This window comes from Lissotriton vulgaris, chromosome 6 (genome assembly GCF_964263255.1).
Source record: "Lissotriton vulgaris chromosome 6, aLisVul1.2, whole genome shotgun sequence".
Classification (NCBI taxonomy): Eukaryota; Metazoa; Chordata; class Amphibia; order Caudata; family Salamandridae; genus Lissotriton; species Lissotriton vulgaris.
In genome coordinates this window covers 223,025,438-223,048,766 of record NC_141694.1, presented here as the reverse complement: position 1 = coordinate 223,048,766, position 23,329 = coordinate 223,025,438, and the positions used below count along the sequence as shown (strand labels likewise).

Sequence of the window (23,329 nt, the reverse complement as noted above, 5' to 3'; positions counted from 1 at the left end):
ATATCCTTAAGTATCCTCTCCAGAGGACTTAACTGCCTTGGAAGACCTTTTAATCCTGGATGACTCTGAGTCACGTAAACTGAACTGTTAAAAAACATAATTCCTTCTAGTGAATTAATTGGGCTCACCCTGGATAAGTACCTGAATATACATGCACACATTAATGACTTTACAAAGAATGTGCATCACCAAATCAAACTCCTCTGCAAGATAATGCCCCTTATTCCAACTGAGGAGTTCAAGGCTGTACTACAATCACTCGTCATCCCCATGCTTGACTACAGCAATACTTTCACTAAAATACTCACAATACACCTAGCCCATCTAATAGCAGTTCTCCATTCTGCAGTCCAGTTGGTAACCTGCTCAGGCGATCTGAATACCTCTGTGCCACACTGCTCGCCCTCAACTGGCTCCCCATGAAAGCCAGGTGTCAATTTAAACTATCTTAAATTATCCACAAAGACCTACACCAAGCAATGCCAAGGTACGTTGGCCACAAAGGCGTTCTCTGATGGATCATGTGATCTTCGAAATACTGACTCTCGTAGACTTGAATCACTGCTCTTCAAAAAGTCATGTGCCTTGAATCAGTCCTTTTCAGGGAACTCCCAAATATCTAACTATTCCACCAACTTTAAGAACCAACCACTCGCATGACTTCTTCAACAAAGAGCTTAAATCACTTATCTTTCATCACTATTCCAGTCATGACCTGTCTCCATTCTTTTATCAGGAAGTTGATCAAGAAATCAGAGAAAGCTTAAGAACAGAAGATATTTTCCTAATTTTGGCAACAAAACCCTCTTCAGCTTGATTTTCCACGAAGGAATCGTTATCCCTCCATCACCCAATCCTATCTGCTTTGTGAACTGGAGTTTCTGAAAAAGGATATACATTTTCCCCCAGTGACTGCCCTCACCGACTAGTTGTGCATTGTATACCTCCTCCCCATCCCCCATGAGTCTATGTACACCCCTGATTTATGTGGAACACACTTCTGCCCTAGTGGATGCAGTTCACCCTGTTCAAAATTGCAAAAATAAATAAAGTTGCTTGACTCCAATTGCACTGTTAAAAAGGGATTAGAAAGCTCATCTGACCAGTATATATATTACAATAGAATCTCCACAGAACCTATGGGAAGGAACATACAAGCTGGTTCAAGCAGTGTCTTGTGGAGGGGACTTTTAACCTGAACATGACTGTTTTCAAAACAAAAACACTTTTTTAAGCACCAAGTAACTAAAAGCTGTTTCAAAGGTGAAAGTTAGAGTTTCACCATAGGACAATAGCATTTGTTTCTTTTAACAGAAACAGGTATGCATACTGTAAAATTGAACGTGCAGATCGTTACTGCAATAACAACACCTGTGCTGTGAATGAGTAGGTTGCAGGCTGCTGCTCAAGGAATTTGGGTGGGGGCAACCTCTGGTACTAGGAAAGGTAAGTTACACAATACAAGGTGCTTTTATTTATTGAGTTACTAAACTCAGAAACTTTAGAGATGCCTTCCCAAAGAACTGGGGAGTGAGTATGGCCTAACGTGTCTTTTGGAATGGCGTGGCTTAAGAAATATGAAGGACCTTGAAAGGCAGTCCCCTTTACAGCATAACGGAGTGTCCACATTAGAAGAGTTAAATAGCTGGGCAGAGGCACAGGTAGAGAAAGAAACCTGAATGCTTTTAAGATAAGGGCCTTCAACAATAATGTACTAGGTGGCTGTTAAATATCCAAGAGCCACCAGAAAAGGTTGTTCTTATTGGCCTTTTACATGTTCTCTTCTGGGCATGTGGGGAGCAGGAGAGTCAAAACTACCTCAAAACGTATTGAACATGAATCGTCTCGAAATAGAAGTATCAATCTTAAGAAAACGTGATCTAAGACAGTGATTAACAGTCTTAGAATTTAATAGTCATACCTTGCATGAACACCTTACAATGAAGCAGGAGTTGAGCCAATGTTGATTAGGTTTAGTATTTTTGAGTAAATTTTCATACCAAAATTACTTTGAGTTTGTTAAGTCTGGGGAAATGTTTCAGTTTTTGAACCTGAGCTCAAGCCCTGGTAGTTATGGTACAGAGCAGAGCAGACAATATGTAAATCATTTCGAAATACCAAAACAGTTAAAAAGTCAAAGGCAGCATGATGAAAATCCCACTCCAATTTAAAAAATGGAGGAAGATGCAATAAAATGGAGCTAGGCACAATTTCAGGCCGAGCGTGCTTTGGATACACCAAGCATGTTCATCTAGTCAAAGGTTTCACCTTCTGACTTAGCCTCAGGAATCTTAGTCGAAATCCTCCATTAGGGAAGGTTGCACACTGTATCCGAGAAAGTCCTTTCAAAGTTGGATAGGTGCTGAGCGAGGTCCTTCTGAAGCCGTTTGTTTTGGTGGAAAAAAGCCCTGAGTGGGAAAAGTAACATTTCCTTCTCAGGGAAGTCCTGACATTTTCCAGATACTTTTGGTGCCTTCACTTTATCAAGATTTCTACCTTTGAACGTTATCTATTTTTTTTGTAGCCTAGATTCCTCCAGCGCGACAATGAAGCAGGCTGTATAAAAGAAGTTTGCAACAGAGTTGGATATGCTTGCCACAGGCATTCATTGAACTGGATTTCCAAGCTTCAAAAAGCTCAGAGCAAGACCACCTGGATTGTCTTGCCTCGAAAGGTCGTGGCTTGGATAGATTGACTAAGGTGGTTGTCTCTGGTCCTCCAGAGGTCTGGAAATACAAATGTTTCAGAGATTGTAGAATAAGTCCTTCTGGATACCACTATGCTCCCCAGAATACAAGCACCGCAGTTGGGAGCCAGGACTCACTCCAGCACAGGCCACCAGCAGGGCCCAGTCCTCAACTGGTCTCTCCCCAGGAGAAAGGTCTTTTTGCAGCATATTATGTCCCTGTAACCACAACTGACCTTTGGAGTGAACTTATTTGTCCTGGATACAAGTGAGAGCAGATTAAGCCCTTCAGGTCTCCTCACAGGTCTCAAACAGCAGGTGTAGGCTTTTATTCTCTTCTTCCACATGTCCAGAAAGTGTCCTAAGGAGCTGGGCGTGAGTGTGTTAGCTTTGTAGATTTCACTAGCCAGTAGGTGGGAGTGAGTTTTGGGCACTCCCGAACCAATGGGGAACAAATTCTCTACCCATTTTTACAGCACATCCTGTTTACTTTACTGCAAGCTAATCCAGAGAGCACTAGTCCACGGGAAATCCAGAAAGGCACAATCCTGCCTTTGAAGAATGTTTGTTGCCAAGCAGGGGTGTCTTTAGGGAAATGAGCAGTCCCGTACCCCTAAGCTACCCAAAGCTGGCTTTGAGACTAGCTCCTCCTCACACTGGGCTCAGGCCCAATTAGCTACCCTGGGCTTAATTCCAAAAGCTGTTCTTTCCCAAGGCTTCCCCTTATACTAAATTACTATAAATGGCCAGGCTCCACTTGTGTCCCTTTCAAGTTACTGAAGTTCCTGGAAACTCCTCAGTTGCCCTTCTTAAGCTGATATATATCACACTCTCTACCCCCTCTCAGCAAGCCTTAGCCATTGTCTCTGCACTGGGGCAATTTTCATATGTCATAAAGCACTGGCAGAACAGTTGTTCTCAGACTCATGCAAATTATCCTCCAGGATCCTCGGGCAGGGAAACGATAACTTTCTAAAAGTTACTTTTCCTTAATGTTTCTCGTAAAAATCTAAATTTACCTTTAGATTGTTTTTTTTTAATAAATGTAAAAATTAGTTCTTTTAACATTTGTCTAGCTATTCCCAAATTCAAGATAGCAGAATTTCTGGGGGGTTGTCACTGCAGGGAAATGGCAACAATAAATATCTACATGTCCCACTTTCAAACACCATGCACCTTACCTTGTGGGCTGGAAAGCGTACATAGAGGTGACTTATTAATATTGAAAAGTTATGTTTTTCCCTGTCAAATGGGTTATTTTGACAGGGTAGGCTGCAGGACCAGTGATAATGAACCTCATGCAATGGGTGTATTGTTGCACCATATGTAAAGGTTTTATAATAAAGTTAGATATACCGTTCAGGGATTAACCAACATTGGTTTTAGGGGTCAGAGCACAACCACTCGGCACAAGACAGCAGGGCCCCAGTGTGCGATGCCTAAAAATTCAATAAAAGCAATAAAATTCAGCAAAAAATTGGAGGGGCCTAGGAAAATGAGCCAGTTTCTCAAAGAATCACCCAGCCAAACTCACAGCATAGTGAACATGGTATTAGGTGTGAGGCTCTTCCAAAGCATGTTTCATGTAAAGGCTTGCCTTGGCAAAAACTGAAGGGGTTAGAACATAAACTATTATGACTGAGCACAGTGTGAATCAAGAGGTTAGGTTTATTGAACTCACATGAAACCTTATGCCTGTGGGAATGTGTAAACTGATCTTTGAGCTTTTCCTAGCATTCTTGCGACGAAACTGGAGAAGATAATCAGAATGGTTTTTTTTAGTACATTAAAATACTTTGAAATAAAATAAGAAATCCATGAACTCTGTACTCAAGTACAGAGTTGCTTCATCCTTGTAGAATACCAACAATTAGAAAAGTATGTGTTTGTAGATGTTTCGTTTTGCACTTGTTAATTAGTCCCATGTTCCCATCTCCCTTTCCTTCTCAACTCAAGCATTGTCTTTAATTTTCACAGGTATCTATGCTAATAGAAAATGGAGCTCGGAAAAGGAAAACTTCTGAGAACTGGACTTAATGCTCTACACCAAGCAATACATCCTGTGCATGGCTTAGCCTGGACTGATGGGAGGCTAGTGGTGCTGACTGCTCTCCATCTCCACAATGAAGAACCAAAGTTTGGTGATTCAACAGTTATTGGGCAGTTTGAGCATGTCCATGGACTTTACTGGGGACCCATCTTTGCTGAAGATAACCCAGCTCTGCTTGCTATTCAGCATAAGAAACATGTAACTGTTTGGCAGCTTTTCTATAACTCAGTAGATAAGAGCAAACTTGTGGTTTCTCAAACCTGTGAAATCGGTGAAATGTTTCCTGTTCTTCCCCAGGGTTGTTTGTGGCATCCAAAGATGGATATCCTGGCAGTTATGACGAAAAGAGATGCTTCCGTTTTGCACAATGTACGTTCAGACAATTCCAACATTCGAGCAGAAGTCAAAAGTAGTGGTGTTATCCAGTGTGCTTGCTGGACTAAAGAAGGCAATCGCTTAGTAGTTGCCATTGGCTGCTCACTCTATTTCTACATATGGGACCATGCTAGCAAAAGTCTAAATGCTTGTTTGTTTTGTCCAATATTTGATATAGGTAGTTGCATCTGTGCTATTGAATCAACAGTGGATGCCCAAGTTGCTGTAGCAACAGAGCTTCCTCTAGACAGGATCTGTGGTCTAAATTCGGGCATTACATTTGATGTTCCAGCTGGTGCCAAAATAGGATCCTTGTCTGTAAAGCCTAATGTACCACTTACAGATGAAGAATTTTCCATGGATGGTGGAAGGAAATATTCAGAACTAGAAACATCTAAAACACTTGATTCTTTGGCTACAACTACATCTGGTCCAATAAACCTAACTCATATTCTCGCAAATCATCGGAAATCTGAATCAAATCCTCTAATTTATCTTAGACGAAAGGACCTTGTTACTGGATCAGGCCAGGACTCTTCCCACTTAATTCTAGTGACATTTGAGAGGAAAGTTACGTCTACTCGAAAGGTAAGCATTCCAGGTATTCTAGTTCCTGACATATTAGCCTTTGATCATCGCGCTCACATTATGGCAGTGGCTTCCAATGCATGCAGTACTGTATTGGTCTACTCACTGACTTCCTCCAGCTTGCCAAACATTCAACAAATCCAGCTTGAAACTAATGAAAGACCAAAGGGATTGTGCTTCCTATCAGAGAAAATGCTGCTTGTATTAGTGGGAAAACAGAAGTTCAGTAACCCTGCATTTCTTCCATCTTCAAACTCTGACAAGTACACCATTAGCTTAATGGTCAAAGAAGTTGTATTTGAAGATGATTCTTCTGCATCATCTGCTGGAAGTCAAAGTGCTCTCTCAACCTTTGATTCTTGTGCGAGTTTACCTGGTAAAAAGAAATATTCGGATCACTTATACAGAGATCTACGCGATTTCAGCAGAGAGCTCTTGATTCCAGGTAGCACTGCTGTATATCCTTTATTGGGTAGGAAGAGGCTTATAGAGGAACTTAAAAGCCCTAACGGTGAGCAAAGTCCAACATCAAGTGCCAGTGATTTTGAAGAAAAAACTTCTTTCGTAACTGTGAATGCTTTAGACTCTGAACCAAGAAATCGACCAGCGGCACTGCATAATTTAGAAATGCCAAGTAGGCTTTCTACTAGACCATCATCTCCAAAGGTGCCACCAAATGTGGACCATGAGATTTCAAATGTAACTAAAAATAACCAACCACTTGAGAAAGGAGCAGGCCTTGTTTATAGAAATATTGAAAGGTTAAGTGGTTGCTTTGCAGAATTGCATCAGGCGCTATGTGAAGTTTCAGACCACACAAGAAATGGGAAGAAGCTGCCTATGATCTATCCTTCTTTCCAGGAGCCGTCCTATGTTTGCATCAGTTGTCAGGTAACTCCTAAATGTGTTTGAATACATCTACATTGATTTGTAAAAACTAAGTACTTACCTGCCTACTTGTTGTTCAGGCGTTTATTCTTTATACAGTACTGCCAGTTGGTGCCAAATACTATAGCTGCTATAAACTCACATTAACAGCTAAGGATGCATAGTTAGAAAGAAAACCAAAGGCAGTTAAGCCTTCTTATCTTTGATAGAAAAAGACTCTAGAGTTCTGTCTTGTAATACGTGGAGATTAAAATTATTTTGTTTAAATTGGCGAGTAACCTTTTTATACGCAAGGACTTTAAAAAAAATGTTTTTTCTAAAACTTTGTGGGAATGAGAATTTCTTAATCACTTTAACTTTTTTCTTTCAGTTTCTGAATATAAGGAGCAAAATGCATTCAGATCTTTGCTGCAGCCTTGACGTAATTCTTAGTTCCACCCCGAGCCCATCCAGCTGAATATAGTGGGCATGTTGGTCAACTTCTTTATTGCTTTCTGTTTAGCCTTATGTACGAAATGCACTTCAGATTGATAGGTACACTCAGCTCTGAGGAGGAAATACGAGTGCTGTTTGGTTGGGTAACAGAACCAGTGACATCTGTCAACAGTGCTATTAGGCAACTTCTGTATAAGAATGTACTGCCCAAAAAGTTTCTGATTATTATTTAGAATTTTTGTCTTTAATTTTTGGGTACAATTATGTCCCTTTTTTCACAAAAATAAGTGTACAACTATGGTTTAAGAATTAAGATGTAATTTCTTTTTTTTTTAATTACTGTGGTCTTAGTTGGAAAGTCTTTAATCCTTTCATTCCATCTATCATGCAATGGTGGTATTTGTATCAGCAGTTGTACATGGAAAATTCCACCAGTAGTAAAATACAGCTCATTTAAATAACAAAAAATACCCTGCACAAGAAACAATCTGACAGATGTTTGCAGAAATACTGACAATTTAGCTCTGAGCTGCACTTAAATTGTGTCAAAATAACACCCACCTGCAGGTACCTGAGATTTCGCTTTGTATGGTCATAAAACATTCTAATAATGAAGGATAGTTTTTCCCCACAAGGTTTTGGCTTTCCCCCCCTCCATTGGCACTTTGAATTCTGATTAAAATGTTTATCCTACTGGCTGAAATAAAGAAAATTATTGTTTCCACCAGTAGTATTTTTACCACTGGTTGTAGTTACCACTGGTAATAGGTCAGTCACTATTGTTAATTCAAAATACCTGTTATGCCCCATTACCACCTGGGGAGAGGTAATTTACCACCAGTTTGTCATCCAATATGGTCAAGAATTAAAACGAGGATTATTGAATTACTAATAGGTTAACCCACCACAGAATATTTAATGGCGTTGATGGTCCCGTTTCTTTTTAGTTCTATGTGAGTTATTACGTGCACCACCATTCTAGAAGCAGATTTCTTCAAGCTCCAACCAGAAGCTGTAGTAACTCCACTTTCATGAAGGAAAAGGGAACAGATCGCATCGAGAACTGCTGGAAGTACAGAAATAGGGCTTTCTTCATGGGGCAAAATGTGTTCACGAATAAACCATGTGAAACTTGTACACCACTGGATAGTAAGCCTTTCAGAGAAGGCTTACAGAAAAGGGAAAGTGTCAAAAAGTAAGGAGTGCACCCCAGGTCAATAATGTCTCTGACATGTGGTGGAGATGTTCCTTTTTAGTCCATCATTACCTAGATTAGCCCATCTGTCACCTCATACAGTGCAGTCCTATCTTAGTCTATGTTCGTTGAGCAAAGATGACCTATTGAACCCTCAGCTGTTCTATGGAAATTTGTTGCTTGCAATGTGTTTTGTAGAAATCACATGTTGTATCCCTGTCCTGAGCACGTGTGGAATTCCTATTGCCCAAAACACAGGACTCCTTGTTTTTGTTCAAGGACAACACATGTTCATGTTTATTTTGTTCACTGTACTAGTAGACCCAACCCCCTGCAGCACAACCCCTTTGGCTTCCAATTTACAGTACATCGGTTTGTGAAAGAGTATGGTCTGCTACTAAGTTAAGATTTATATCTCTGTGTATTAGGTGTTCAAGCATGTATATATGATTCATTATTACAAAGTCTTTACTGTAAGGGTATTAAAAGCACTCTAATGAAACGCCGGGAGATGTCACCTTAGCTTGCATTACTAACAGTGGTTCCATTATAAAAGACGTGGGCACATGGTAGCAAAATGTATCAATTTAAGGCTATTTACAATGATCCCTGTTTATATGCAAATACATGCATGTGCATGAAAAGCAAGATTGGTAACTGTTTACTCAAAATATATATATTAATGAAACAGAACATTTTGCTAAACTATTGTGCAACTTGTATATCATATCTCTGCGGCAAGATTAAGAAAAAAAAATTTTTGTTGAATGCCAGTTTTTTTAACACTGATTAATAATGGAGAATCAGTGCAAAACCTTTAAGGGCAACATGAACCTAAATCATGGACTAGATTCTTAAACGGTGTTGCAGAAGTGCGCTCTGAGGTATATGCCTATCAGCAAATGCATTCAGTTCAAAGCTCTATTTATTGCGTTTAAGGTTGCATGCGGCAAGGGTCCTTGGCAATTGCCGCAACTCTTTAAGCCTTATGTCCCGGCCGTATCACTAAGATCATGAGACAGTGCAATATGTGCATCCCAAGGTACATAAAGAAAAATGGGGAGGTAAAAGCTTTGCTTACTCCACCGTCAAACTTTGGAACTCCCTGACTACTCTCAAAAATGTACCCAATCTGTTGCAATTCAGGAAGCACTTGAAAACCTGGCTTTACCAACCTAGCAGATAATTCAACCTCTCTGCCTGTCTGTCTACCTACCGCCTAGATACCCTCGGGTCTGTGTAGCGCTTTATAAATTCTTCATTTAATTTAATTTCATGTCCTTGCGTTGGTGCAGATTTGCGATTTTAAGCAGTTCACAACAGTTTATAGAAGTAGGTTTAGAAACTATACGCCTAGAAAACGTTTGTGAATTCCATTTTATACACATTCGATCATTGGAAAAACTGTCAGCGATTGCAAATTGCATTTTTCCTGTACCCTCTTTTTCCCCACAATGGAAGAAGATTTACTCCTGCCTCTGTCAGGAGTACATTTCTAATCTTTTCCACTGCGGGAAGAGATTAGAAAGAAGTTGTAGAAGAGTTGGTGTGTATGTGTGCTCCCCACCTACTTTCCTCTCCTTTAAGTACATTTTCAAAAAAGGGCAAAATAAGAGCCTCCTAGAATCCAAACCCTGATGTCATATGATCCCCATCATAATAAGAGAGGCTGTTATCGGAGCTCTAATGTAATGATAAGGCTCCCATCATTTTTTACCTCACCGCATGATGCCAAAAGGGACAGTTACATTTTTTTTAAAGAACAAGTAAACTTCTGAAGCATCCCGTCTCTTGGACAAATTGATCTTTTTTAAAAAGCCATACCTCTGCCTAGGGATGTTTTAAATGTATAATAATTGCACACCTGCAGAGTGATTTTGTAAAATAAACCGCCACAGTTGCTATTCCCTCTTGTGAAGGATGCTATATTAGCCCAACGTATGCTAGTGGTGTTTGACATTTAATTCTGCTTCTTGTTGCTAACGCTGTCCTGGTTCAAGGTTGCAGTTTCACAGTAAAGTCTGCAAAATAAATTTACAGGGTTTGCCATTTTTATGCCACCAAAATGTTGCCCTTGAATGTAGAGTTTATGGGCAGCTAATGTTGTACCTCTGTGCATCCCTAATATGCAATTCATTTTGAAGTATGGGACCTCATGAACAAAATGGCAGTCGGATAGAAACGTTTCCATAATTAGTGTACAAAACATCAATTATATGTTAGGACCGGAGGCTTCGGATTATGCGTCTCTTACTTTACTGTCTAAAACACAGCAGCCAATGAAAGTTCAACAATCTTTCAGTGTAACAAAAACTTAATTTCCCAAGATCACACTAAGAACATCACCATATCATGTACCAATCAGGTCCCATTGTGACCTCAGGGCCGGCTCTAGGCATGTGCAAGCTGTGCACCTGCACAGGGCCACCAAACCCCAGGGGCCACCATGCCAATATATATCCTTAATATATTAATCCTCTGAGGATGGATACATATTTGCGTGGTTGCCCCTGGCAGGGATTTGGCGGCCTCTGGCTCTGTTCCACTTCTAAACTCCCTGACCCCCTCCCCTCTTTACTGGCCTGCGCGCTCCGCCCCGCCCGGACCCCCTCATCCGGGCCCCCTACCTACGCTCCCTGCCCAGGGCCACCTAGAGCCGGCCCTGGTGACCTATAAGATCTGTTGCCCCAGGGCCGGCCCAAGGCATGTACAAACTGTGCACCTGCACAGGGCCGCCAAACCCCAGGGGCCGCCACGACGAGGATCGGAAATATCACTGGAGTGGCGGCCCCCTGGCAGGATTTGGCGGCCTCCGGGCAATGGCAGCGTGAGTGTTGCTGTTTTCACTCAGTTTCACTTGCCCAGGGCTGGACAGGACACCCCACGAGTATGGAAAATGTACCCTTAACCCGAAGGTCTAGAAGGGCACATAAAGGACACACAGCCAGATTCGTTAGGAAGAAAAATATAGCCACTACAATATCAGTTGCCGATTGTTTGTTTGCTGTTATTTTGTTTGCACTCCAGGCCCGTTCTGGTTACAAGAGGCCAGCGCGCAGCACCTCTCCTGACTCACAGACACTGCTCTCGCGAAGGTCACACACAGAAGCCGCTTCCCTCGTCAAAGTTGTGTGAAACCATATAACAGTAGACTTGATAGGATACAAAGCGAGGCAGTATAGCCCATTGTGTCAATGCACCTGCTGCTGCTCCGTGCAATATTCAGCTTAGACACACATTCTTACCGGACCAGCTTTGCCTTTCATCCCTCTGAGTTTGAAATGGGCACTGTGAATTTGAGGTGATATGTACCCACAGATGACCGAGTCCTGTATGGTCGTCCCCTGAGAATGAGTTACAATGTGAAACAATACCGTGGCACTTCTAGACCGCACTCCCCATTCAAACAACATCCTTCAGAAGGGGCATTTTAATTTAAAATAAACGCAAGATTTACTGCACCACTGTCCCCTACAGGTACAACAAACATACAAAAACCAATAACTTTTGACTTTTTACAAAGTCATGCAACTGATAACATTTGTGTTTTTTACACAGGCACTTTCAGTCCAGAAGTCCATCAACTTGGTGCTTTTCATTGGCATGCTGCACCTATCACTTTACACCCAACAATCCCTTCATAATCAATGGCAGGTTGGAATACTGATGTGGACATACAGTGAAGACATATGTTAGGGGCAGTCATGTTCATTCATTGCATAGCCTATGTGCTGGAAGCCTGCACAGCGGGCGTTTCTTTTTAAGTGCTTGTTGTGAACGGGTGGCGGACAGGGTCTATCTGAAGGACAGCCAGAAGGTTCACACTGAAGAAATGCTTATTTTCCTTTATATGGTGCACATGTAGTCCAAGTTGACGTCAGAGCCGTTTAATAAAAGACACACTAGACACTGTAAATTATGTACATTCAAAGCCGAAACAACGAAATCACGATACCTCATTAGAAGTAGTAAGTTCTATATAAATAAATTGCCATTCACACGTGTCCTCATCACAGAAGTGCTCTCTCAATAAACAAAGATTGTGAGTGAAGAATTTGAAGACCCCAGGATGAGAGAGCGTCATGGCCAGAAGAGGCGTGAGATTTAAAACCAGCATTTGCAATGCAATAGGTCTTGCATTTGCTAGAGTTTGAGCTATTGGCATTATAAATGACTGCCTTTTATTTATGTGTTGGTTTTTAAAACATAAATAAAAGGCATTGTCATTTACAATGCCAATAGCTTAAACTCTTGCAAATGCGAGACCTATTGCATTGCAAATGTGTGTTTATTTGATTAGCAGTCCGGTCATTAGGGCAACTGTGGAACATACTTTAAAGTGCGTGTTAATTATATTTACTGCTATATTCAATGTTTCAAGTTTAGGGGTGATTTTACTAATTTTGTTTACCTGGAATAATGAAAGTGGAGCTGGATGGGGGCTGGTATAGGGCAGTGGACCAAGGTCAGCTGTGAGATAAGATGGACTAGAAAGGGGCGGTAGAAAAGTGGATAATCAAGCCTGTAATTGAGTGAGCTGCAGAGTCGGGGTCAGGTGAAGGTAGTAATGAAGAGGTATTCTACCTGAAGGCTCGCACATAGGGAGTGAGGTAGTGTCACTTGCCTGATACTCCCACTTCAGAAACCTTCTCTTCCCATAAAAGGGACAATACATGGAAAAAACACTTTTGAGAGTCATAAAATTTAGAAAGAGATTTTGAAAAAGTGCATTTTACTGGGCTTTGTAAGACTAAGAAGAGATAAAGGGCGGCCCAGAAGCAGGCTTGGCTATACATTTTATTTATTTATTTATTTTTTGCTATTTTTAAAGCGCGCAAATACCCATACAGGTGTCTCGGCGCTAGTGATCACAGAACTTCCTACACTTTGACGGGGTGGTTAGGCAGAGGAGAAAAGCCATGTCTTGAGGTTTTTTCGGAATTTAAGGAGCGTGGGGGCGGTTTTGATGTGCAGTGGGAGGCTGTTCCACAATTTAGCAGTGGCTGTAGTGAAGCACCTGTCTCCCCAAGTGGCCTTTTTTGTCCGAGGGACAGACAGCATGAAAACTGTGGAGGATCGAAGGGTTCTGCGATGCTCCAATGGGCGTAGAGCTTCTTTTAGGAACTTAGGCCCTGGGTGGTTAAGGGTCTTATAGGCTATGCAAAGGGCCTTAAATTTTATTCGGCTCCTGATTGGGAGCCAGTGGAGCTCTTTGATGTGATGGGAGACAGATGTGAATTTGGAAATAGAGAGTAAGGTTCTGGCAGCCGCGTTTTGCACGGTCTGGAGTTTGTTGAGGACTCCTTCCTGAACATTAAGAGCAGAGAGTTGCAGTAATCCGTTTTAGAAAACACTAAAGTACTGATAAGTGTTTTGCCGGCTGACTGTGGTAGATAAGGAAGGAGTTTCTTGATTTTTTTGAGGGTGTAGAATGCAGATGATACAACAGCATTGGTGTGATGGTGGAAAGTCAGTTTGTTGTCAAAGGTGACTCCCAGGTTGCGGGCCTTAACCACCGGTTGGGGGGGAGATCCCAACTCCGGTGGCCACCATTGTGGGGACCATGCTGGTTTCAAGCTCCCGAATGTCATCACCTCCGTTTTATCAGAGTTGAGTTTAAGACAGTTTGATGACATCCAGGAGCTTATTGCCTTCATTCCCTCCTGAAAGTTGGCTGCCACGCTAGCTCCCTTATTGTACACCGATAGTACTAGTTGCGTGTCATCGGCGTACGTGGTAAGGGCAATACCATAAGATTTTATCACCCTCGCCAAGTCCGATACATAGATATTAAAAAGCGTCGGACTTAGCGAGGAGCCCTGTGGAACGCCGCAGGGGAGTGAGAAGGTCTGGGAGGTGAAGTTACCCATTTTGACAGTCTGTGGACGATTGGCGAGGAACGAAGCAATCAGATTTTTAGCTGTTCCTCCTATTCCCAGAGCTGCGACACGGTCGATCAAGGTGATATGATCGACCGTGTCAAATGCAGCGGAGAGATCAAGGAGTATCAAGACTGCTGATCCTCCCTTGTCCATGGTTATTCTGATTTCGTCTGCAGCTTTCAGTAGTGCCGTCTCTGTCCCGTGTCCCTGCCTAAAACCGAACTGTGTGTCATCTAGCAGATTGTTGTCGTTGATGTATTTTGATAGCTGTATATTCATGGACTTTTCAAAAATCTTTGCTGGAAATGGGAGACAGGCGATGGGTCTATAGCTTGCTGGGATAAGAGGGTCTAGCGTTGTTTTTTTCAGCAATGGCTTTATAATCGCCTCTTTCCAGACTGAGGGATATATACCTGTTGCGAACATAGCATTGCATATGGTAGACAACGAAGGGGAAATTGCTTCCGGTATGCGGTTGAGAATGGAAGGGGGACATGGGTCGAGGGGGGAGCCGGATTTAGTGCTGGCTACCAAACGTTGAATGTGATCCTTATCCACGGCGTTGAAAAGTTGGCTGAGTGCTCGTAAGGGGAGGACTCGAAGAAGGTAGGGGGGCAGAGCGTGAGAAAGTCTGGAAGATGGAACTGACTTTTTCCTCGAAGAAGCTGGCCAAGGCATCTGCCAGTGATTGAGAGCCTTCTAAGGGCGGCGTCGGGGGGTTGGATAGAGTGGTAACTACCCTGAATAGTTCTCCTGACGAGTTTTTTGCCTGATTGATTTGAGTGATAAAGTAATGGCTTTTTTCAGTGATTATCGCTCTTTTGTAGATGGCGAGGGCATTTTTATAGTTGGGTTTGTCTGCAGGGCTGTAGTTGCGACGCCATTGTCTTTCGAGGTTCCTGCAGTATTGTTTCTGCATGCGTAGGGCCTCAGTGAACCATGGGGCTGAAGGTATTTTCCTGTTTCGGTGTGATGATTTAAGTGGGGCTAGCTTATTACAGGCCGTGTCTAGGTTTGTCAGGTAGTTTGCGGATGCTTTGGTAGGGTCATGCTCATTGGGAATATAATTATCCTGTATCATCTCTGCTAATTGTGTTATGTTAATGTTTTTCCAGTCTCTGTATGTTGAACGGGCTGGTACAGTACGGCTTGGTTTGGTGGAGTTTATTTGCACTGTAAAACAAATAGCTGAGTGGTCTGTCCAGATTAGTGGAATTATTTGGGTAATATTTACAAGAGGACTGTTGGTAAATATACCGTCTAATGTGTGACCTGCCTGATGAGTCGGGGAGTTAATAAGTTGTATTAGGCCTGCAGCTTCAAGGTCTGCAAGAAGTTGCATGGTATCGTGGTTATTCGAAGTCTCAAGGTGAAAATTGAAGTCACCTAGTAGCGTAAAATGAGGGGCGTCGGCGACTGCTTCGATTAGGCTACCTATGTTAGCTAGGAACTTAGCTCTTGACCCTGGAGGGCGGTAGATCAGCATTCCCTTGAAGGATGATTTTGCTGATAGGACTAGAGTAAATGTGAGAGACTCATATTCTGGGCATGTATATGGTTTAGTCGAGAGTTTGAAGTGGCTTTTGTAAATTATGGCAATGCCGCCACCTCTTTTTATTGGTCTGTCTAGTCTACAAACATTGTAGTTGATTGGAGTGGCTTCTGCAAAATCGGGTCCTGAGGCGTCATCGCCCCATGTCTCGGTGACAAACAGTAGGTCCAGTTTGTGCGCGTCGATCAAGTCGGCGATTTCTGTTTTGTGTTTGGGGAGGGATCTGGCGTTTATTAACGCTGCTTGAATTGAAGGTAAGTTATTTGTTGGAGGTTTCCCGGAACGTTTGATGCAAGTCGGACATAAGAGTGGACCTAAGATGTGATTAGAGTAGCTTAAATACGGGGGTATATGCGGTTGGTCCGCTAGATGTCTCAGTTGTAGTAATTCATCGGTGGAATAGGTTAGTCTCACCGTGTCCGTAGAAGGTCGTGGAGCTGGAGTTGCAGGGGGGGTGGCCGTTGGCCCGTCCTCGGCGCGGACGAGCGCAGACGAGCTTGCCCCATGCGCGCCTCCGGCGCGCAAACGGCGCTCCCGCTGCGCTCGTCCGCTGCGCTTGCGAGGATGGCACATTTGGGGAGAGGGTGGGTGTGGCCAGAGAGATGGGCGTGGCCTCGCGAAGCAGCGATGGCGGCCCTTTCACTGTCTATCCCGCGATGCAGCGCTAGCTCCGCTGCTCGTGGGGTGCCCTGGTAGGCTTTAGGTGCTGTCAGCCTCAGTAGAGGAGTTAGGAAAGTTTAAAATCATGTAAAGCACAAAATACAATTTTTTAAAAACACGAGTGATTCTGCCCTCCGGCTTCCGCCTCAGAGGTGTAGGAAGTAATCACCAGCGCTTTCAGTCAGCGCTTAGATATAGGCGGGGGAGTGGGCGTGGCCAGAGAGATGGGCGTGGCCTCGCGAAGCAGCGATGGCGGCCCTTTCACTGTCTATCCCGCGATGCAGCGCTAGCTCCGCTGCTCGTGGGGTGCCCTGGTAGGCTTTAGGTGCTGTCAGCCTCAGTAGAGGAGTTAGGAAAGTTTAAAATCATGTAAAGCACAAAATACAATTTTTTAAAAACACGAGTGATTCTGCCCTCCGGCTTCCGCCTCAGAGGTGTAGGAAGTAATCCACATATAATTACATATAAGCGACAAATCGGGCACACAGTGGCCCACCTGAATGCACCCTTGGCCCACCCAAATAAAAATTCCTGGAGCCGGGCCTGCCCTCGCCTCTCACGCGCCTGACTGCTGACCTGGTGGTCCGCGGTGAAACAGCTCTTCTTGGCAGATCGAGTTCCGAACCCTGCAGCTCGTGCGACATCAGCAGGCACCGCCCCCTCGGTAAGTGCAAGGGGAAAAGGAGCACTGTATAGTGCGTCCAGATTGGAGTCTGTCTAAGTCACACCCTCTTCCAACCCTCATTGAGGGAATCGCTTAGGACCTCACTCCAGGCTGTTGTCATCACGCCGTCATTGCTTTATGGAACTCAAAACAAAGTGTTAGGTGCCTGCGCCTACCTACCCCGTCTTATTAACCTTTCTCTTACTCGTGCATTCTCTATTGATCGCACAAAAATAGCTTCAAGTCTTCACAGTGTTTGCTTTTATTATTAGCCCGTCTTCTGTGTTGATGCATAGATACAAATATTAGATGGCGTATAGTTACCCGCAGTCTCAGTCTCTCTGTATCTCTACTTTTACTTATTAGGGGCCTTCTTATGGTCCTCATTTGGGCAATATATAGGTGCTTGAATACTTGGGGCTGGGAGGACTGAAGATTCCTACTGAACCTCTGCACCTAAATTGGGCAATTCCAAGCTTCTAATCTACGGAATGGGGGAATAACTATGCAAATGGTAAATAACAAGTGGAAATCTCAATAGTTTGCCTTGTTCTGAAGAATACTCCACTGACATTTACCTAATGCTGTTTGCAGGTGGAAAATATTTACAAGGGACCGGGCATATCCGTCGTGGGGGCTGCGGCAAGGAAGGTGCTCCAGGCCGTGGTAGGCTGGGGTAGCATTTTCTGCTCCAGCTGAGGTACTGTTGGGTGAAGTATTATGGGCACTAGCCCTTCATTAGGGATAACAAATGAGAAAGAGGCAGAGTGCTGTTAAGCTACTGGAGTCAGGGCACGCACAGAGCAACTCTTTCTTTATTGCAAGTGTCACTTTACTGGTGACACCTGCGGGGGTTTGGTGTAAGAAAGTGTAGGACATTCCTATTAGGAGAGAGGGCCTGCACAGGAAGGTGTACCCCTGGACACTACATTCCTCCCAAAAAACAAAGAAGCGTCAACACGTTCAACAGTGGAAAACAAAACAAATAAAACAAGTGACCACAATGAATATATTGACATCAAAGCTCCGCCCGTCCGGACCCCCTCTTCCGGGGCCCCCACCTACGCTCCCTGCACAGGGCCACCATGAGCCTAGAGCCGGCCCTGGTTGCCCCCATTGTCCGTCCTCTTTCTTTGTTTCTGCAACAGCCCCAGGTAACTGTTCACTTTGCTTTTCACTTTAACCTGTTTGTGTGTACGTTACATTTTATCAGGTTGTGCTTAAAGCGTTGTTGTGATTAAATGAGCATGCGCTTATACGCGACATGTCCTTAATACTCCTTTTACATCGGCCCGACACAGGAACTCTTGCGTAAATCAGAACGGCTCTGTGCCCCCGATACAACCCCTTTGTTGTAATTGCACTTATTACATTTTTGCTAAGGTTATGATTTACAGCCACTTCGCTGTGAGCACCCTAATTGCTTAATTTACACAGCGTCATATTTTATGGCCGGATGTTGTTGTAGTGAGGGGCTTGAGGACGCCACAGCTCTTTCTGTAGCAAATGCAGTCGACTTTTTTTTACTGCTGGTGCTCAATCCCGCATGTGTAAGGAGCCCACAGCAGCGTGACTCAGCTCTGAAGTTTTTCCGAGTACGCAGCTGAACTTGGCGTGCCTCCTCTGTGCCCTCCTGGGGCTGCAATAAACAGAGAAGAGCTCAGCTCTAGGGGATGCCGGCTGCTCCCACCATACCCGAACACTGGCATATTTGATAGCAGAATTCTACCAAGTTTCTGCATTTAGCCTGCTTGGCGTGACACCCCCGCCCTTCTCTCCATTTTTATGAGTGCTTGCAAGCACATCACCTATTCCTTCCATAATGGCTGAGCAGAATACCAACTGGAGGAACAACTAGTGGAGGCCATAGACAACTTTGTACAAGAGTCAGTTAATAAGGCACTGGCTGTAGCATTTAAACATTTCAGGCATCATTTAAAGTGCTATGCACTTTGTGAAATGGGCCAAGAATTACAGGGTCCCTGTACCCTTCCCATAGTGACAATCTAACACTCCTAATCCCTCTTAGCCTCTCAAGAAAAATATTAACAAAATGGCCAGATATGCCCTGGCCGACCATGGATATGGGTCCTTGACCAACCTGGCATGTCTACCGTTTCGACACATCCTGAGATGAAACGGGATGATGCCTCATCACTATCTTCAAAATCAAATGTTCTCAAAAGGGCGTTTCTCCACCTATCGGGTGGCTTGCTCGTGAATCCCTCTTTGTTGGACCTCAGAACCAACCAGATAAACTCCTGTTTTTCAACCCAGAGGAAATGCATCACCCAAGGTCGTCTGAGTCATGCCGCTCTTCAGAGGTGGCTAACTATGTCCAGTCACAACTACACAAAAGATTCGAAAAGGAAGTCAGAGGGAAGCTATATACTGAGTGTCCCTGTCCTTCACTGCCTTGTAAAGTTGCAGATACCCCAGAGATCAAAAAGACTCTAAGACAGGTATAGACTGTGGCTGTCAGGACAAGTCATTAGATCTTTCCGGCCCACTCTCCAAGATATTGGAGATTGCGGTTCAATCGAAAGAGACTGATGCTCCTATTGGCCCGATGTGCTTATGGACTGGGCCCAGCGTACTGTGTGCTTGCAGGGAATGCAAATTGCACAACTTCTTCTAAGCGTCGCCACTCAATACTCCTGGGCAAGGACCCGAAGTTGGCAGAATTAGCCCCTTCAGAAGTGGGTCCACTAGCTAATGGACAACTCCTTGGAGACTGTTTTGGGAAGTACCTGGGAAAGCTTGTGTTCACCTTCTCCACTCTTGATAAGGCACAGTCTTGCCATTCATTATCGCGCCCTTCAACGTCTGAAGATCCCTTCATCTTCAGAAGGGCTTATCATATCTCTCTCGTAGGAAGCCAAACTGGAGACATCTTGATGGCTGGACCACATGTAGGCTCTGCACAGTGTTCGGTTGTGATTATGGAATCGGACGACAGCCATTGGGACTGGGGAGCAAGATGCGGTCAGCAGTCTATGGGGGGGCGTTGGTCTCTGTCGGAACTTCAACTTCATACCAATTGCCTGGAGTTGCTAGCGGGATCGTTTGCAATCAAGACACTGTCTCCACACAAATCCCAATGTTGTGTTCTACTGCGGATGGACAATGTCTCGTGATTCAATACACCAACAAATTGGGACAGACCAGATCACATACCTTAGTGGAAATTGCCAAAGATTTCTGGCATTTTTGTCTCCAGAATGAGATCTCTGTGATAGCGGAATTCCGGGAACAAAAAAATTGGCGGTGAACTGGAACTCCTGTTTCCTCAGAGAATCGAGCGACTGGAGGTTACACCCCAAAGTCTTTCTCAATCAAATCTGGGGACCATGTGTAGTGGACCGCTTTGCCTCACGTCTGAACTCACAACTCGTAATCTTGTTCAGTTGCGACCCGATCTCCTGGCGGTGAGTTTGGATGCCTTCCTGCAGTCTTGGCAAGGGAATCTCCACTACTCCTTTCCCCCATTCATTACAATTCCGAGAGTCATGTCGCAAGTGAGACACCAAATGGTAGAACTGACTCTCATAACCCCCCTTTGGAAAGCTCAACCCTTGTTATTTGAAATGTTGTGTCACACTTCGATTTGGATTCCAACCTTCAGTGACCTTCTCGCCGATCCCATTGGTTTCCCACACCCTCTTATTCTGGCAGGCCAACTGACGTTGACGGCTTGGAGGGTTTCGGTGGATGTTGGAAAATGTAGGGCCTTTTAGGAATGCTCTCCTTTTCATCTTGAGCAGTCATGGGATCCCAGCACTCCCAAATGATATGCTTCAGCTAGGAAGCGCAATGCGTTTGTTGGTGCGGCAAATGGAGTGTGGCAAATTTGAGTGTGGAACCGATGGTCACAGATTTGTATTCAATTATCATTTTTTGATCCCAATTGGCAGATCAGTGTTTTTCCTATAGATCTAATAATAATTTTCGATCTGCTATTTCATCGGGTCATCATCCTGTGGAAGGATGTCCGGTAGGTCAACATACCTTAGTCTATAAGTTGTTGTGGGGTGACAAACTCATTCAACCTCCTAAACTGAAGTATTCAGTTCTGTGGGACGTGGATGTTGTCCTCCGATTCCCAAGAGGGTGGACGGCTAATGAGAACTTGTCTAGAAAACAGTTGTCTACGAAACTCACAATGCTTGTGTGTCTCATTTCATGCTAACGTGTTTTGGATATTCGTGCCCTAGATCTAACAGGTAGACTATTTTCACCTTCTGGTGTAATATTCCACATTTCCCATTGTACCAAGACATATTCAGGATGCATGAGTTACCGAGCATTTCCAGTTAACCATAAGCTATGCGTAGTGCGCTGCTCAAAGGCCTATGAATATTGCACCAAAGAGTTGTGCCAATCCTCCAACAGTCAGGTTATTATTGCCACTTAAGAAACCTTTCAGCCCTGTGAGATCAGTCACCTTGATGAGGTGGATTAAATGGTTGTTATCAGAGGCTGGAATAACCACCCCCCTTTTTGGTGCTCAGTCTGTTAGGGGGGCTTAAAAATTCTATTCCCTGGGAGCCGTTTGGAAGATTCCTGAATCGTCTACTGAGTCTACATTTAGAGTATTCTACCTCAAACCGATTCTTGACGTTGCAACTCTTCTGGGTCAGCTTTGAACAAGCATAATCCAAAGCTCCTGGTTCTTACAAAGATTACAAAAATTGTAGCTATCACTTCAAAGAATTTCAATGCAATTAAGGACACGAGGCGAGGATTACCACACCGCATGTATCTTACTTGAAGCCTTGTTGTTTGCAGTCTTTTGCAATCTATTAATTCAAATTATTGTTCTTGTAAGATAATGCTCACTGTGAGAAGTTAGCCTGGCATATGATTTCCACTATTCTAATGGGCACCTTGCACCAGTCTAAACGACCCTTATTGATGGTGGTTGTAAAGTCAACCTTATAGACAAGCTATCCTAGTGGAAACATGGACCAGCAGTCTTAGGCTAAACTCCAAAGAGCATGTGAAGCTGTTTGTTTTACCAATTATAATCCCTTGAATACCAAATGAAAGGACAAGACACAAGGTATATATCAAATATATATGTATTTATTTCTAACACAACCCCTCTGACTTCTTTATGAGGTCAGAGATCGAAGTACCTCACAAGTTACTTAAATAGCATACGATAAGTTGCACAAATACAGTTTTGCCCTAGGGGCCTCACAAACCATATACGTATAAGAACCACTTCAGAAATAGGGAATAGACCTAGAGCCTAGGGAATCGCTAGGGCTACACTAGACAACCAAAGGTTAGGAAGTAGGAGCCCCACGGGAGACACGTGCAATGTCTAAAGACAGTCGCGAGTTACCATTGACTTAGAATGGAGAACGTAAAAGTTACAAAGTTAAAGATTTAGGGCACTTCCGGATGGACTACGACAAAACCACTTTAGCCTAGGACACTTGGATAGTCAATACCCACGGGAGCACCGGAGTACTTGAGTTACCTCACCCAGGGAAGCCGGATGCATAGGTGTCTTTTGGTGTCGGGTTTCGTCGATGTTTCCTGTGGAGATCTGCGAAGAAGTGCTGCAGGCGACCAGAGGAAAAGTGTCTGGGTGGATCCAAGGGTGGATAGAGAAACTGAAGAACCTGAAAGCAGAGGGGACAGAGTCTGGGTCACTAGCCAGTGACCAGGAAGGATCCAGGCGGTTGTGGAGATTTCAGGTGAAGAGGTGAAGCTTGTCTCTGCAGCCACGAGGACCAGGAGGCGTTGACGCTGACCAGGAGCTGGATTCGAGCTGTCCCACGAAGGATCTAGTTGACTGCGGTATTGGTATCCGGATTGGACCCAACAAGCCTTGGCAATCGCAACCTGCGCAGGAAGTGAAGATTGGCTTTGAGTCAGACCAGCAAGGTCTGGGGAGCTTCTCCTTTGCAGGGAAGCTTAAGCAAGCTTGGAGCAACCAGGCCAGTGGTGTAAATTCAAAAAGAAGTCTTCCGAGGGCTAACTAGCCAGCGGGCTAGCAACCGGGAAGACGCGTCGAGCTGAAATGCAGAAGCAGGCCCCACACGGCACTCGTGGAGGGCTGAGCTTTGGTGCAAATGGCGCTCTGGTCTGGGGCTTCTCGTAGCCCAATGCACAACTGCAAGGGTACCTCTGGAGTCGAGCAGTTAGCAAAATGCAGGAAGTCCTGGGTGTCTGGTCCCACGTCTCTCGTGTCCGCCACGGGTCTCAGCTTTGCTGTGGATGTGGATCGGAGTCGGAGAAGTCTGGAAGTACAGTTCCTGAGTCGCAGAGTCTTCGGGTTCCGGCAGGAGCGTCTACAAAGCAATCCAGCAAGTTACTGGTGCTGCCTGTTTGCACAGGGTG

The 23,329-nt window shown here is 44.1% G+C and overlaps 1 protein-coding gene across 2 annotated transcripts in view; it reads left to right on the top strand.

The window, feature by feature from the left end:
- Nucleotides 1-23,329, top strand: part of LOC147707049 (WD repeat and coiled-coil-containing protein-like) — an 86,062-nt gene that overhangs the window by 40,193 nt on the left and 22,540 nt on the right. For both annotated transcript variants that reach the window (XM_086926265.1, XM_086926266.1), the window contains exon 2: nt 4,664-6,590. In XM_086926265.1, coding sequence (XP_086782391.1) covers nt 4,683-6,590 — 1,908 coding nt within the window. In that variant the 5' untranslated portion in view covers nt 4,664-4,682. The remainder of the gene's footprint in view (nt 1-4,663; nt 6,591-23,329) is intronic.